The sequence below is a fragment of the Sceloporus undulatus genome, chromosome 1 (assembly GCF_019175285.1).
Source record: "Sceloporus undulatus isolate JIND9_A2432 ecotype Alabama chromosome 1, SceUnd_v1.1, whole genome shotgun sequence".
NCBI lineage: Eukaryota > Metazoa > Chordata > Lepidosauria > Squamata > Phrynosomatidae > Sceloporus > Sceloporus undulatus.
In genome coordinates, this window is record NC_056522.1 from 131,962,723 (window position 1) to 131,979,891 (window position 17,169).

The 17,169-nt window shown below is 38.2% G+C and overlaps 1 protein-coding gene across 1 annotated transcript in view; it reads left to right on the forward strand.

Moving 5' to 3' along the window:
• The first annotated feature begins 1,163 nt into the window (after window positions 1-1,163).
• Window positions 1,164-17,169, forward strand: part of LOC121925326 (protein eyes shut homolog) — a 361,923-nt gene continuing 345,917 nt past the window's right edge. Inside the window, exons 1-4 of the mRNA XM_042457345.1 lie at window positions 1,164-1,287; window positions 2,966-3,137; window positions 3,696-3,774; window positions 10,102-10,301. Coding sequence (XP_042313279.1) covers window positions 1,164-1,287; window positions 2,966-3,137; window positions 3,696-3,774; window positions 10,102-10,301 — 575 coding nt within the window. The remainder of the gene's footprint in view (window positions 1,288-2,965; window positions 3,138-3,695; window positions 3,775-10,101; window positions 10,302-17,169) is intronic.

The following is a 17,169-nucleotide window of genomic DNA, read 5'->3' on the forward strand; positions in this document are numbered from 1 at the left end:
TTAATGATTCTACACATATTATTATTCGCAAAAATAAATGACTGGATTTGAACTCAGCACCTCCAGCTCTCAAAACCAAAGACCTCCACCTTCTACACTAAATGCTTCATTAACTCAGCTAATGAAAGCGAAAGGAATAGTGTCTCTAATGTAAGCACATATAAGTAAGGGAACTTGAAATGTGTTCATGATGGAGCTAATCAGGTAAATGTGTTCTTTCCTTCATTATGAGAGTTTATTAAAAATCAGTGAGAGTTCAGGCTACTCACCTCCCCCTATTGACTTATGGAGGGAACTTTAATGCAAACATAGAGAGTTGCGCTCAGCCCATGTACCAAATTCATACTTCAGAGAAGGGCTGGAGGGCTGCCTTCTAAAAAGTACAGACAGGGAAGGAAAGGATATTCAAAAATATTTGAAAAATTGGTTTCTCAGGTGTTAGGAAAACCTGATGAGGAGAATCCAAATGGGTGAGAATCTTCACAGAAAATAACACCTTCTGTACAATAAACCATTCCTTGCACAGAATAAAAATTATAAGCAGTCACTGGTGGAATGGTAGAAGGAGTTATGATCATGGCAATAGTGTCAAAACTGGAATGTACCAATTGTGAATATGAAACATTTACCTAGATCTTATTCACAATTGCTACTTAGTCACAATTTTGGCACTATTGCCATGATTATAACTCTGCTCCCCACCAGCTTTACCAGGCATCAGCTACATGGGCAGAAGGACGTCTTTTTGGCTGGTGACTGGAGTTGAATGACATTTCTATTAGGTTTTGGGCAGGGGGGTTGGGCCAGGAGAAGTTAGCTAGTTAGGTATATTTAAGTCACTGATACAGGAGTCTGGCCTTTGTGTGTGTGCGTGTGTGTAGGAAATCTGTTTTTTGGCACAGAAAATGCTGTGGTCTGCACAAGTAACCACATTCATTCTTTATTGCACAGAAGAGACTTCAAAAATTGCAGTTTTCAGTGGTTTTCTCACAGTGAGGATAAAAATTGTAAAATTGTTTGGTATTGCCTACCAAAATGAAATCATGAAGATTTACATCCCAAGTCAAAGGCAAATTGATGGGACCAAAATAGCCATCATGTTTTAGCTTGAAATGCATCCCGATAGTGCCTAAACCTTCAGAGAGGTATTCCAGGCTTTTAGAATGGAGAGAAAGCCTGTAGAGAAGCTGGAGCATCTCCAGTCCATGATATCATGTCAAAAATGGCCTCATAACAAAGAGTGTACGATCCTCAGGGAAAGCTCAGAGGGTCAAAGTGGGGTCACAGGTGGGCTAGTTAAAGCCCAAGGACCTGAGGCTCCTTATCTCTATTTTAGCAATTGAGATCTTAACAATTTCGTATTAATTATTAGCACTGGTGTTGTTTGAAAGCTATATGGGATGTATAGGCAAGTGTAATAAGTGAAAGACCAACTAAAAGCCGTAAGTATATGGTAGGAGAGTTTTCTCTATCCTCGCCAAGCCATAAGCCTTAGAACTAAGATGAAAAAGGTTCCCCCAGGTTTGGTGTTTATATGCAGTGGGATAGCCAGAGACCAGAGGTGTGGAGTGGCTCTTCTTTTGAAGTCCCATTCCCTGCAAGCTTGACACTATAGAAGGATTTTCAGTCCTCTGATGTAAGGAAGTGAATGACTTCAAAAGGACATCTTTGGAGTTTATGCAGGTGAAGTGCCAGCTCAAAGACAGAGCACTGTAACACTCTACTGCTTTGTCTGTATACTAACAGAATTTTAACACCTCTTCTTTACAACAGCAGATCAAGAAAGCCTCCTGCTGGAATTCCATTTATGCATGTATATCTTCCTATTGCTGGCTTGCTGGGGGGAAAATACTTTGTGTTGTAGGCAACAGAGTATACAGATGTGGCTGCTGTCTATACATCACATATGAGAACATACACAGATTATAAATCTAATTAGCAAGTGTGGATTTATATGTTGTCTGAGAGGATTTACCGATATGTGAATGAAATACCTTTGAGATTTTTTCTACTGTTAGCAATAATTGTAGACAGGGGCAGGAGGAGTCCATGTTCTGTCTGTTCAGTTCCATAGGTGAGGGAGGGAGCAAACTAGCTGTAGGATTTGTTGCAGCATTTGGACTTGTTGTGGCTGTACACATCATTATACCCAAATAATAAACATAGAAGGATAGGATGCAACAACTCACAAATGTATTCCTCCAGCAGGAAAAATTCCTGCCACAAATCCCAGAAAGTGACTTTCAGTTAGTGTCAACTACATAAGGATAGATGGACCCATGGTTTTACTCACTATAAGGTAGCTTCTTCTGTTCTAAGTCTTCCCTATTCAGGACTGGTTAACAGTCAATCCATATACATATCCATACAAGATAAGTATTCTGAGGCATTGTCACCCACATGGGTGTAAACGGTTACCTCTAAATCTCAGCTGCTTGCCATGTGTAGGATTTTTTTGTTATTATTGTTCAGCTTTTAAAAAAGCTCAAGATGACAAATAAAAGTAACTCAGGAAATTATCACATTTCGTTATTAAGGTTACATGTTTGTCGCAGCCAATATGGCATACTAGCATGTGCACACACACACACACACAGAGCCAACAAAATGAACTCCATGCTGGATGGAGGGATGATAGTGGCATTACTGGGGGTGCAGCCTGCACTTGGTGACACCACAGAAGAGGGGTAGAATTCAGAGGATTTTTATCCATCTCTTAACTTCTTTAGGTAAATAATAAAAAAAACATCCTGTAGTTTTAAGACTAAATTTAGATTTTAAAGTTATGCAGTTTGTTTGTTTTTTTAAATATATGTGCCTAGAAAGGTCTTTAACGTTATTAGACAGGGAGCGGTCTCTCAAACAATAATAACTTTTTTTAAAAAAAAGCATCCAGGAGTTGTTTTGAAAATATTTAGTGTTTTGTCCAAAGTGTTGTCTATGCTTTTGTGTTTTTGTCTTTCAGGCAACCAGTGTGAAGTGGATATAGATGAATGTACTTCAGCACCTTGTCTCAACAATGGAAGCTGTGTTGATGACATCAACTTCTATAAGTGCTATTGCCGAAGAGGCTTTCTTGGAATAAACTGTGAAATAAATGCTGACGAATGCTTGTCAACGCCTTGTCATCATGGAAGGTGGCTATTATTATTTTTTAACTGTTATTACTTCTAAGAAATAAGAAGAAAGGTTAGCAACATTTAAGATTTAATGCCAGGGATGCTTGCTGAAGATATTTCTAATTATGCTGTTCATAAAAGGAAAAAAAGTACAGGCACGGTTAAAGGATGACAGATGTTGCCAGTTTAAGCTAATGCAATATAGTGGGACATTATCTCATTTCTTCTTTCATTTGAGTGCAATAACATAAAGTGATTTTCAATAACTGTGCATTAATTAAGCTTTAATATACTTATGAGTAGTTGTTCAGCCTTTGCATTCCAGCAGGTTTTAACAAGGTTCTTTCTTTTTGAAAGTACAGAGGTGTGTGTGTGTGTGTGTGTATTAAATGCTTCACAAAAGAACTGCAACCACAACACAGTAAAGCCATAGTAAAGAACACAACATTTTCTGCTATGTTCAGTGGGCTACAGTTAGGATTAGTCTGAAACAGATGAATGGGTATAACTAGTGCTGTATTGGAAGAAAGTATAATTGCGTCAGACAGTGTGTAAGACAACACTTCCTTTTTTCAGATGCATTGATCTCATAGATGGCTATCGATGCCACTGTGAAGCCGGGTGGACCAGCTCAAGATGTGAAATTGACATTAATGTAAGTCTTCTCAGTAAAGCACAGGATATATGTCAATGTGAAACTTAGTGTATTTATTATTTATTTAAATGTTTATATTCCACCTTCTACCCAGAGAGACTTGGTTGGGGCAGAATAAAATCATTCTAATCCATTTAAAACAGTGCAAATAATAAAAGTAATTTTAAAAGACTACAAGCATATTAAACAATTCAGCTAGTAAAAAAGATAGATTAAAGTAATTAAAAGTAGTTTCAATTGTTCAAACTTAATGGAACTCATATATTTTTGGTAATTAAAAAAACCTTACTCCAGTGTGAGGGAAGATGCCAAACTACATATTACTTTAAAGATTCTAGCATATGGGATGTGTTCGAACCTTTTGTCAAACTCTTTCCCCCATGTTCTGATACATGATATAACTTGGAATCTCAGTACTTACAATTTCCATTCCCCAAGAAAGTATCTATTTATTCAGTGGATCAAATTTTGGTAACACATTGTGCAGTGGACCCTTGTTATACGCTGGGGTTTGGTTCCAAGATCTCCCCTGGATAACAAAATCCATGGATGCTGAAGACCCATTAAATATAATGACATAGAAAATGTTATGCCTTATAAAAATGGAAAATCAAGGTTTGATATTTGAAATTTATACTTTTTTTTGAACATTTTCAAACCATGGATGCTTGAATCCATGTATAAAAGATCCGTGTATAAGAAGGGCCGGCTGTACTGCAATTCCTTCAACCATTAAGTTTATCAGTGATTCCCAAACTTTTGGATTTCAACTCCTAGAATTCCTGTCTATTGCCCAAGCTAGCTAAAGCTCCTGGAAGTTAAACACCTAGAGGACCAAAGTTTGGCAACCACTGGATTAAGCCATCTTCATTCCATGCTTGAGTCTTCTTCCTGATCAAGTAACAAATGTGTAGAGAAGTCATAGTTTCTAGCTATGTCTTTAAAATACCATCTGGAGCAGTTGTGGAAGGATATTCAGTTATCTTCAGAAAATCACCTCTTTGTCCTTCTCCGTGCATGACAACCTTCATTGCTACAAACTGTTTTAAAGGGGGGAAATGCTGAGTGTAATGAATCCTTTTGTTCTCTTGATTCATTTTAGCTGCTAATAGAAGAGGGGGAGTAGAGGACACCAGTATCTGCCACCCACAGTTTTTCTTGAATTATTTCAGATTTCTTATTAAAATATTAATTGAATATGTATACAACGTGCTAGTATTCTGAAGTGTTTTATCATAATTGTTAGCAGGGATGCTATAGCTCTTACCATAATAAATATTTCAGTAACTAGGGATTGCATTCAAATTCTATTTACTACCTGCAGTCAGCACTCCGTGAAAATACTTATCTGTACTCATTTGAACACCCATTTTTCTTTGGTTGTTTAGTAGGCTTAATATGGTAGGCTTAATATGAACCAATTAACAGCTTTAGTTTGTCCTGTACGTGATGTTGTGCAGCTGTAACTTGCTGCAATCTCAGCAGCTATAGGGGTCATGAAAATCAATGGTTGCTAAAGACTGCTTTTGTGATGCTGGTAGCAATTTATGAGATGGTTACACTGTATTGGCCATATATGTGTAGGAAATCTGAAGTCTTTCATGACATTGGCGCGTTACAGTCCAACCAAAATGGGCAGTCTCGCGCCACTGCCGGTTGCTGTGTCCGGGAACCGCAGCAGCCAAACTGCGCGGTTCCCGGGCGCAGCAACAAAGAAGCGCCAAAATGGCACTTCTTCCTGCACCCCAGAAGAGGCGCCGCAAGGCACGCACTCACGGCGCCACTTCCGGTGTTCAACGTCCGGACGGTGTGTGACGTCCGGACACTGTGCGTCCGCAACGTCAAAATGGCAGCGGCCATCTGTATGCGGCACCGCCATTTTGACATAGTCGTTACATGTGAGGAGCAAGGCGCGTCAGGAAGTGCTGCCCCTCGCGCATAACAACGGCGCCCCATAGGGCCTGTCTGAAACGCGCCAGTGATTCCCAACCTTTGGTATTCCATTTGTTTTGGATTTTAGCTCCCCAAAGCCCCAGATACTTTAGCCAACAGTCAGGAATTCTGGGACCTGAAGTCCAAATCATCTGGAAGACTGAAACTAGTGAATCACTGCATTGTGGCATTGCAGTGGCATTGTAATTAGCCAGCATTTAGTGATGGACATGGGTTCAGATTTCTTGTGTTCACAAGCTCAGGAGCAGCTTTGAGCAAATTGTTCAGTCCCTCAGCCTAATGTCACATTTGGTTAGACTTGCAATAAACAAATACGAAAAGAAATTTAAAGAATTCCTACACTGGAAAATATGATGGAAATTTGTCAGTAACTAGAGTATTGTGGACTTCTGGCATTGTAGAAAATACAAAATGGGGGCCAGGCTGCCAACATAGTAGTTACTACTGCTATTTACAAATCCACCCCTACCCAAAAAAATGATGTTAGAAAGAAAAGTGTTACTGTTACTTGCACTACTTTTGAAATTTAACTTTATTATGCCTTTATCAAAGATGGGGGTGGGGGCAGAACACCTTACACGGTACAGGTATCTATGTTATTTGTAACATGTTAGTTCCAAGCTGTTTCAAAAAGTGATACTAAATAAAATAACAATTTTCTGACCCCGATAATAAGTAAAATAACTAACATATTGCTACACTTTTGGGATATCCAAATCTGCTGCCTGAGGCAGCTGTTTCACCTGCCTGATTACTTGGGCAGCCCCAGTGTGCTAGAGGGTCTGTGCTATTTTTATTTTATTTGTGGGGAGTGGAGTAGATAGGCTGCTGATTTTTTTATTGTTATTTTATTTATCTTTATGCTGTTTTATCCCATTACAATCTATCCAGGGAATGTAAGAGAAGGACAGTATAGAAATGCATAAAACATAAATAAAAAGACATTTGTCATAGCTCAATTGGTCTCATCCTTCTCTGTGCATGGAAAGGTTTGGGTGTGAGGCGGAATCAGGGATTCTGAAGCGGAACAATTATTCACTGAAATGAGAGTCATCCACACAAGCCCTTCCACTCTAACATTTTTGTTACTCTTGGAAAAATGTGTCCCTGCGTAATTATCTTCAGTTAATGGTTGTGACTTTTCTTTAGGGAGCCTGACTTATTTGATTTTCCATTCTCATTTGTTCCAAAAGAGGCATTAAATTTTCTGCAGACCTTGTAACTTAATTCATTAAGGAACAGATGCTGATTCCTTCTGTACTACTAGCAGAACTGTTTTATGTTTGCATTGTTTCCTGAATTAATGACAGTCCATGGTGGGAACAACAGAGTTTGAAAACTCGTGTTTTCACTTTTGAGACTTCTTTGTAGACTTATTTCCCCCTCAGAACACAGTAGGCTGCCTGAATTATTTGAAATCTTGATGTCTTTACTGTTTAAAATATTCAGGGAATGCTCCAGCCAAAGTTAAACATTTTTACATTCCATTGAGTTAATGGGAGACAAAAACATGTGGTTAAATATATCCCACTGAAAGTGAAAGGACTTAAAAGTATTACATGTGTCTGGATTGTAATGACTGCACTTTCTTCTCTGAAATGCTGTTTAAAAGTTTGAGGTTACCAATATTTAGATAAGAATTTAAATACTAATGCAATTTGGTATCTATTTACAAAGAGTCCATCTACACCTTATTAAAGTGGTTTCCATTTGGTTCCTTCTCCAGTTCACCAACAAATTTAGCTACTACATAGCTGATCATTTGTTGCAGTGTATCACTCATGTTCTTCTATCAAGAGTAGCTTAAGTGGTAGATGCTACAAGGGGAATTCAAGTGTGGCTATCCACCAAATAGTATCCATTAGCGGAATGGATTCCTTTCCTCCACTTCAACCCTGGGCCTCCCCTGATCTTCCCTAGAGGGTTGGAAAACTCCTGGAGAATATATATATATATATATATATATATATATATATATATAATATAAGGGTTTGAAGAGTGGGAGAGAAAGGAAAGTCATGTCCCACAACTTGGTGTCTTCTGGCACAACCCTAGATTCCAATGTTGCAGATGTAATAAATGTCAGAATCTTTAATCATATCATCTAGACAAACATATAACACCTTAAAATTCCATTGATTTAATGGAAGTGTGTTAAGTACATGCTTTGTTTTTTGAACCAATAGGACCTAAAAGTGCTTCCATTGGACTCTATCCCACTCAATAAATCAAATAACATATTTGGAACAGAGTTGATCAGAAATATGTTATTGACATTTTTAGCTTCTGGGAAGTAACCTGCATTTTCCCAAAATTATATGAAATTTATCAGGAAAACTTTAAAATATCGTTGGCTTTTTTCTAGTACTGGCACACAGAATCAGCCATTTCAAATTTAATATACATGCAAACAGAATTCTGCACTGAATGCTAGTTTTTATTCCCAGCTTCATATATAACTTTGATAATTTCCAGTGATTTTAATGCTTTCTTCTGTGAACTATTATTTTAGATTGATTTGATCCACATACATTTTATATAGTGTGTAAAAAGAGAACAAAGCTACAAGAATATTTTGAAGTGCTAACAAGCTACATGAGAAACTGGAAGGGAAAAAAACTGTGTTTTTTGTGTGATTTAGCACACAAAAACAGAACACCACTAATTTGAAACAGGACTCACCTTCCCTTTTGAAAAAAATGTTTTTGTGTATACCATTAAGTATTTTAATGAATTTAGTAAAAGACTGGTTTGCAACCCATAGGTTCAGGATTTTGTTATATTTAGTTATATATAAAGTATTTTTCCCATGGGATTCATTGTTCAATTACTTTAAATAATACCTTCAAATAAATCATTCTATATATATGCCATCTGGAATGCCCATGGAGAGAATTTGTTGTTTTCCCATCATTCCCCTTGGTTTCAGCTATTTGTCTTTATGTAAAAGTAACTGCTTTCCCGTAAGGAAATCCACTTATCATCATTCTTGATTAATTTTAAACTGTTCACTAGTTGGAGACATTACAAAGACTGGGCAGAATCCTGTTTGCATGCTATGTTGGCATAACTAAACCAGTGTAGGCAGTGAAAGCAAGAAGAAAATAACCACAGGAACAGCAGCCATGAAAGGAGCCAGACACTGGAGTAACAGCCTTCTCAAAGCCTGTACTTTTCATCTGCTTTTCCCCACCATCACAGTGTGATGCTGGAAAAGGTGCAACTATTAACATAGTAATCAAAAGCTTCATCTCTTCATAAAAAGCTATTTGGTACTTGAAGAACCTAGTTGATGACAATGTACAGTGGACCCTTGGTATCCCCTGAGGATTTGATCTCCGTACTGCAGATTTTTGCCTGTACATTGGATTTCTTTTTGTTTCTCCTCCTATTCAGATCAGACAGAGATCTGATCTTATCTATGGGACTACAGAAACCCCACTGTACAGAAACCCCACAGCCAAATAGATCTCTTTGGATTGTGTCCATTGAATTAATAAATGAGTAAATATCAGCTTGGTGAAAGAAAATGCATGCAGTTTTTCAAATTAGGCATCCTACCTAGACCATTTGAATGGCATTTCTCTGAAGATGCCAGCCACAAATGCTGGTGAAACGTCAGGAAGAAACTCTTCCAGAACATGACCACATAGCCCAAAAAAGCCATAAAAAACTATGGATGCCGGCCATGAAAGCCTTCAACTTCATATTTGAATGGCTGATTATCGTTTTCTCTGTGTGCCCATATTAACTGTTGCCACAACACAGCAGAAGCAATCTGAGCTTGGTTCTTGGTTTTAGTCATCTACAGATAGAAACTGTCCCAGAAACAGAATTAGGACAATATATTCAGTTTTCAATGATGGGTGGTAAGCTCCATATAGCACTGGAATGGTAGGCAGCACAAATAGACTTTTGAATGCTCATGTGGAGTTGCAGTTCTCATGAGCACTGCATATTCTTCCCACAGTGCAGACAGAAACAACTTTATCCTACCTGGAGATACTGCTCAGACATATTACCTGTAAATAACTGGTTGCACAGTGTTTGGTTGCTGTATGTAAATGATAGCTGATTTTCCTTTCAGTTGGCTACAAACTACAAACAAACCAAACATGCCATAAATGCTTGATGGGATTTTGTCCTCCAATTTTGCCAAGTGCCATATAGTAGCAATTTTAAATTACTGATATACTTAATTTAAGATCAGTGGCTCTGTTCAGGTACATAAAGTTAAGAACAGTCAAATAATACTCTATTCATGGAAGATCGGGATTCTCAGTATTATGAAGTACAGATATCTGTTCATAGGAAATAATATTGTGCTGCTAAGGCCCTGAGATCAATTTACTGTATTGTCATTTATCTCTTCAGGAATGTGAATCAGCTCCATGTCTTAATGGTGGCTCTTGTCAAGATTTGGTCAATGCATTTGAGTGCATTTGCTTGAGTGGATATACTGGTGAATTTTGTGAAGTGGATATTGATGTTTGCGCTGAACCTCTTCTGAACTCATCGCTCTGTTTCAATGGAGGTAAATGTGTTGATGGCCCTGGAAGAACTTTTTATTGCAGGTCAGTAGCTTGCTTACCAGTAACAAGAACAATCAATGTACATCACGTTGTTGGGTTTAAAAAAGATGAGGGGATTTTGTTACATGACCTTTTAAAATCAAACTGAATTTCATGGCTTTTAAAAGTTGTTTTTAAAAGAAGTTTAGCATTATGTGAATTAACTATTCAGGGCAATTTCTTTGACTTCCATGAACAATGCTTACATGGCTAGAGTACTATTTAAGTGAACCACCCATATGTAGATGGGGCTGAATGCTGCTCTTTCCTGTGAAATCAGAAATCTGGTAATTCTATGGTCCCAGTAGTCTGGTAAGTCACCCTCCATGTACTGAGTCCACACCAATTCCACTGGTACAGAGGACAGTGAAGGAAAAGATCTGATAGAGCTTAAGCAACATTTAAAGACTCCACTGTGTATTTGTTTGAGTTTGCATGCATGCACACTATGCATGAACTGTAGTAAAATATGGAGCTTAGGAGCTCCTCTGTCTACTATTTTCCTCTGGTTCCCCTTGAGGCAGTTAAAACATCCAGTCACAGTCCCAATTATATACAATTGGAAGCACCTACAACTGCCCACTATGTATGATTTTTGTGGAAGTGCAATTTGTCTCCAGTTCCTGCATGGCCAAAGAGGAGGAATGGTCTCTACCTACATAGATATTCCCCTATACCATATTAACTGAGAACAACTGCAATGGCATCTTGACAAAATATAGACCTGTGAGTCCAACATTGTAATTTTTTCCCTTTCTCCTATTTGATTTTTAACACCTTTGCCTGATGAAGAAGCCAGTGGAGCTTCAACAACTTGCAACATGTATTTTGTACATATTGGTTGACCAAAAAATGGAGATTTTGGATGTTATTGTACTTTGATAAGCTATAGTTTGTTTGTAAATTTTTGGTGGTTTTTTTGGGCTATGTGGCAATGTTCTGGAAGAGTTTGTTCCTGACGTTTCACCAGCATCTGTGGCTGGCATCTCCAGAGAACTCTGGCATGGAAGTGAGTGCACCTATATCTATACCTGTAAACTCTGTGACCCTTGGTTGAAAGGAAGTGTTTTTCATGTTAATCAATGTGTTGGTCTGTTGGTGAATGGCAAGGCCTCCGGGTGCCTTTTTAATTAGTGACCCATTGTCTGCTGGGAAACCGCCCTGACCCTGAGTGGTTTTCATTTGCACTTGCTGGGTCTTCATTTTGGTGTTTTTCAGGACTGGTAGCCAAACTTTGTTTACTTTAAAGGTTACTTCATTCTTGTTGAATGTGTCTAGGTGTTTGTGGATTTCAATGGCAATGGTCACATCGTATATATACTCCACTCACTTCCATGCCAGCATTCTATGAAGATGCCAGCCACAGATGCTGGTGAAACATCAGGAATAAACTCTTCCAGAACACGCCCACATAGCCGGAAAAACCCACAAAAATCTATGAATGCTGGCAGTGAAAGCCTTCGACTTCATATAGTTTGTTTGTCTGTTTGTTTTTTTGTTTTGTGACCCTGATTTGTTCCCTAAACATTGTTTCTTGCAACCAAGTTTTACCAAGTTTGGACACAAAAGAGAGATATGGTGAAGTTTAAGGCAAAAGTGGATGCTTCCAATTTGTATATACATAGAGAAGAAAAGGGGAAGGTGATCATGAGAGACTGAGAGACATCCAGTATTTGAATGTAATCTTAAATTGAGGCTTAATGTTGTGTCTGAACTGGGCCAATAAGGGACTATAAAGGCTCCATTGTATGCTTGAAATCCTTTTCACAGGAAAGTTTCAAGGTATATCACACCCAAGAGAGAATGCTTAAAATTATCTCTAGTGTAGTAAGTTCTGTGCTTTTATCCTATTCATACAAATGACTGGTGAGAAGACAGGAAAAGAAAAAGAGGAGGAAATCCAAATCTATGGTTAATGTTACATAAAAACTGGGATATATTCAAATATATTAGACCATGTTCATGTTAGACATGATGATGACTATGAGGATGTATGCATTAGTCATAAAAACATGACATTTTTTCAATAGAAATTATAATAAAAATGATTGAACTGGATAGTGACTCACACTTGCTGTGGTACAGCATGATGTAAATGGTGGTGATGATTTAATTAATTCTTTGTGGGGATAAAAAAAGACCGTAGACACAAAGCTTTCAACATTCTCTAGGCTGTTTCAAGGTGCATTTATCGAATTCCTTTTGTATAAAAATAATACTCAGCATTCCACTTTGACTTCACCGCCTATTGAAATACTATATAAAAAGAGCTCTAATCCTTTGTGACAATTTTCTTTGTGAAACACCAATATCTTCCAAAAGCATAAATTTCAATATTCAATTAACTATTTTGCAGCTGATAGTCTGAAGCAAAGCTGAAAGAAGCCACTAATTTTATTAAATATAATTATTTAGTAAAACATCAACCACATCTAAGTGGATTATAATGCTTAACTATGTGTGGTAACTATTCTAATATATGCAGTTACCTTTCTGTTTTGTCCTTTTAACCTAGTATCAAATCTGAATATAGATTTAAACTACAGGTTTTTTGTTTGTTTTTTTAAAAATATATCCTGATTTTCAATAATGATGATGATGATGATAATTATAATTATAATAAGCCACTCGGCAGCTAATAACAGCAACATTAAAAAAGAATAGATGAGTATCACACAAAAAGAAAAAACAGCCCTCAGTTGGGAACAAAAAGACAGAACCCTGAGGGACATCATTGTCCAATGCCCATGGGTTTGAAGTAATATCCACCAGCACTATCTGCTGCATTTGCTCTCCAGTAAGGGCTGGAGCCACTATAAAACAGTCATGCCACATCATATCAGGTAAGCAATCCAGAAGGATTTCATTATGGACAAGAAGCCTCTGAGTAGCCCAGCAGAAACAAGAGGGACATATTCACCTTGTTCAGGTCCAAGTGTAGATCACCCACCAAAGCAACCAAAGCAGTTTTTGTACCACAACCAGGCCTGAATTCTGATTGAAACGATTCTAATCTGTCTTTGCTCTGAAATACTTTGTTTTAAATTTGTTTTCATGGATATTGAAAATTCAGTGTTTTCCTTCAAAAACACACCTTCACTCTTTAGCACTGGATTAATTTTATTCTTCTTTGTGCCATTTTTCGTCTTTGCTTTCCAGTCTCTGTTTTCTTTTACCCACACTTGCCTATAGTGATTCATAAAACTGTATGAATGGCATTGTGATAAGCTTCTGTTCTGACAGCATAAATAACTGCAGAACAAACCGTATTATTGTTAGTCCCAATTAGAGTAGGCCATTGAATTAATGGGATTTACCTATGTGTTGATTCATTTGGGATCGACCACTAGGATCCAGACCCACCAGGACTGCTTCTACTGGTGAATCTCTTGTCAATAGTGCAGTGACTTCTTTCTGGATTTTAGTCCAGTTTTGCAAAGTTATCAAAGCACTTCTGCTGTTCCAAAGACTAGAACGTAAACCAATGGATTCACATTACAATAAATGAAACCATTCTGCCTAAGTTTTTTGTGGTTTTTTTGGGCTATGTGGCCATGTTCTAAAAGAGTTTGTTCCTGACGTTTCGCCAGCATCTGTGGCTGGCATCTTCAGAAAATGCAAAGAAGCCTTCGACTTCGCATTCTGCCTAACTTTAAGGAAAATCTCCTTGGTGCATGAGCTGCTTGGCAATGCGTTAGTGGGTGCTAGACTCTTATCTGGAGGTTTTGGATGGTAATACCTGATGCTTTTGAATAAAAACTTTAGCATATTTTGTATGTGGCTGTGTGCTGTTTCTGTGCAGAAAATATTATCTTCTATGCAGAAAAACCTCTTTGTATATGTGGATTTTGGTCATAATAGGTCAGGATTTTTTACAAAGAATGGTTTTTGATCATTTTCCAAATATATATGAGTATTCTTTCCCTCCTTAATTACATTGTACCCCAACTGTGTCCCTTCAGACTGGAGAGGGGGGATTTTCTTATCCCTTTATTCTCTGTGGAACTAACATGACTGTGATGATGAATATAAAATACATATTTTTCTTATAAGGGAGGCAAATTAGTATGAGGCATTTTCAGCTAAGACACAACAAAATTTCTGCAAGAACCAACCAAAGCCTACAGGCACAATTGTATCATAAATATGAAACAAGGCAATGAGCATGTGGTGAGCTATAGATCTTCTTGGATGCTAGGAGATCATTGTTTCAGCTCTTAACATCTTATACCATATAAATTTGCTTTTATTGCTATGTTTCATTGTAGTACTTTGTGCAAGGTCACTAACAGCTGGCACTAACATCACAGGCTATTAAGCAAGTCTTTTCCTTCAAAATGTGAAGAGAACTATATTTTATACATTTGTTTTCCTTCATGCATATGAACTGAATGTAGGAAAACAAAGGCATATACTCTTCATTGTCAAGTACATGACATTTCTGCAAACCACAAGCTAAATTAGTAAAAAAATATGTTCTGTGCATAACATTGTAAATGGATAAAGAATTCATTTGCCATGGGCATCTCATCCCAGTGAAAAAGCAAGTCTTAGGGCAGAATTTTTAATGGTGCAAATATATGCAAAAGAAATATCTGGCTTCCAAGCAAGAATAGGCAGCTCTGACTTTGTACATGGATGCAGAACATCTCATGGGTCTGTTGCAGCTGTGCAATTTGTACTGAAATTTACAAAAGGCAAACACTTAAAGGCTCCTTCATCCTGTGCTATAACTTTTTATCATTCCTTCTTAACTGAGTTTGTTCATGATTTTTAGGGATTTTTTTTAATTGCACTAAATATCAGCTCCTCTGCACTGCGCATAAGGAGCACAGTGTAAAGGAGGCCTGTGGAGAACACAATCAACCCTGAGTTGGATACAGTAATGCTAACTTCATAAATATTAAGTGGTTAGTAAATTGGATTTTCTTAATTATGCCTTTGAGAAGGGATACATTCTTAAACGAGCTATTCTTATGAAGAGGGCAATAAATAGAGGAATAGGTCTAAGTAGCATCACTTGTACCATCACCATGTATGGATGTGAGAGCTGGGCAGTGAGGAAATCCAACAGAAAACAAAGTCAACTTATTTGAGATGTGCTATAAAAAAAAATGGTGAGAATACCAAGGACGGCCAAAAAGGCAAGTAAACAGGTTCTTGAAAAAAGATTAAAGCTGAATTCTCCCTGGAAGCCAAGCTCACAAAACTAAAGCTAAACTAAAGTACTTTGTCCACATCATGAAAATATTCAACTCACTAGAAAGGGCAACAATGCTACGGAAGGTAGAGGGCAGTAAAAAGAGGAAGCGCACACTCCAGATAGATGGACTCAAGCAGGGAAGCCATGGGCCAGAGTCTTCAGAACTTGAGCAGAAAAGTGGCGGTTAAGGGGGCTTGGAGAGGTCTCATCCACAGGGTTGCCATGAGTTGGGGCTGACTCGAGGGTAAAGTCTTAGGCAAAAAAATTAAATGCATAAATATGGGCTGGGGGACACCTGTCTTAACAAGACTACACGTGAAAGGGATCTTGGAGTCCTAGCAGACCACAAGTTGAACATGAGTCAACAGTGTAATGCGGCAGCTAAAAAAGCTAATGTAATTCTAGGCTGCATCAATATAAGTATGGTGTCTAGATTGAGTGAAGCAATAGTATCACTCTATTTTGCTTTGGTCAGGCCTCACCTGGAATACTGTGTCCAGTTCTGGACACCATAATTCAAAAAAGGATATTGAGAAGCTGTAGCGTGTCCAGAGGAGGGCAACCAAAACGATTAAGAGTCTGGAAACTAAGAGACTTAGGAAGCTAGTTATGCTTAGCCTGGGAAAGAGCGGGTCAAGAGGTGATATGATAGCCCTGTTTAAATATTTGAAGGGGTGTTATATGGAGGATGAAGCAAGCTTGTTTTCTGCTGCTCCAGAGAATAGAACCTGGAGCAATGGATTCAAACTACAGGAAAAGTGATTCCACCACAACATTAGGAAGAGCTTTCTGACAGTATGAACTGTTTGACAGTGGAAGACATTCCCTTGGAGTGTGGTGGAATCTCCTTCTTTGGAGGTCTTTAAACAGAGACTGAATGGCCATCTGTTGGGGTGCTTTGTTCCTGCATGGCAGGAGGTTGGACTGGATGGCCCTTCCAACTCTGTGATTCTATGATTCTACAATAAACAAAAGCATCTCTTGTGAGCCTCTTTCCTCCTGATTGGAGATGGAACTGCTGTAATGCCAGAGAATGCTTCAGAACCTCCCATCTGGTGGCTGTGAAGTACTATCAGGAAGATCAAAGAGTGCGCAGCATCTGGAGAGAAGCAGGGTCTAGAGCAAAGATAGGGAGCCTTTAAGTCAAGAACTGCATTCCTTCTATAGACTGATGTGTAGAGGCAGAGAGAGTAGTGGATAGGCCACCTTTCTTTCTCTCACCGCAATGCACACACACACACACACACCTGCCCATTCTTTGTCTCTGGTACAATACTTTCCTTTCTACTGCACCCTCTTCTTTCTCATACACACCTATTCACAAACTTTATTTTCCTGTTCACATAAGCATGGGAGGTAGGTGTTTCTGATGTCATTGGGGTGACTAATTCACATTCCTTTCATAGCTCCTTTGAAGTTTTTGCCAAATCCTGGAGCAGATTCAGTCGTCATGACTTCAGAATCACCCACCTTCTCTGCATGGAGGTCCCTTCTATCTCAGTCATTCACAAAAATTTACCACCTTTGCCTTCTATTCACCTACCCCCCTGTGACAGAGATTAAAACAGAAATTCAACAGGCTGCTGGGGCAGAAATAGAGCTATTAAACTCTGGTTAAAACTGTCCACACCTATTCAAAATAGTGTTAAATTTAGCACTCTTCAGCAT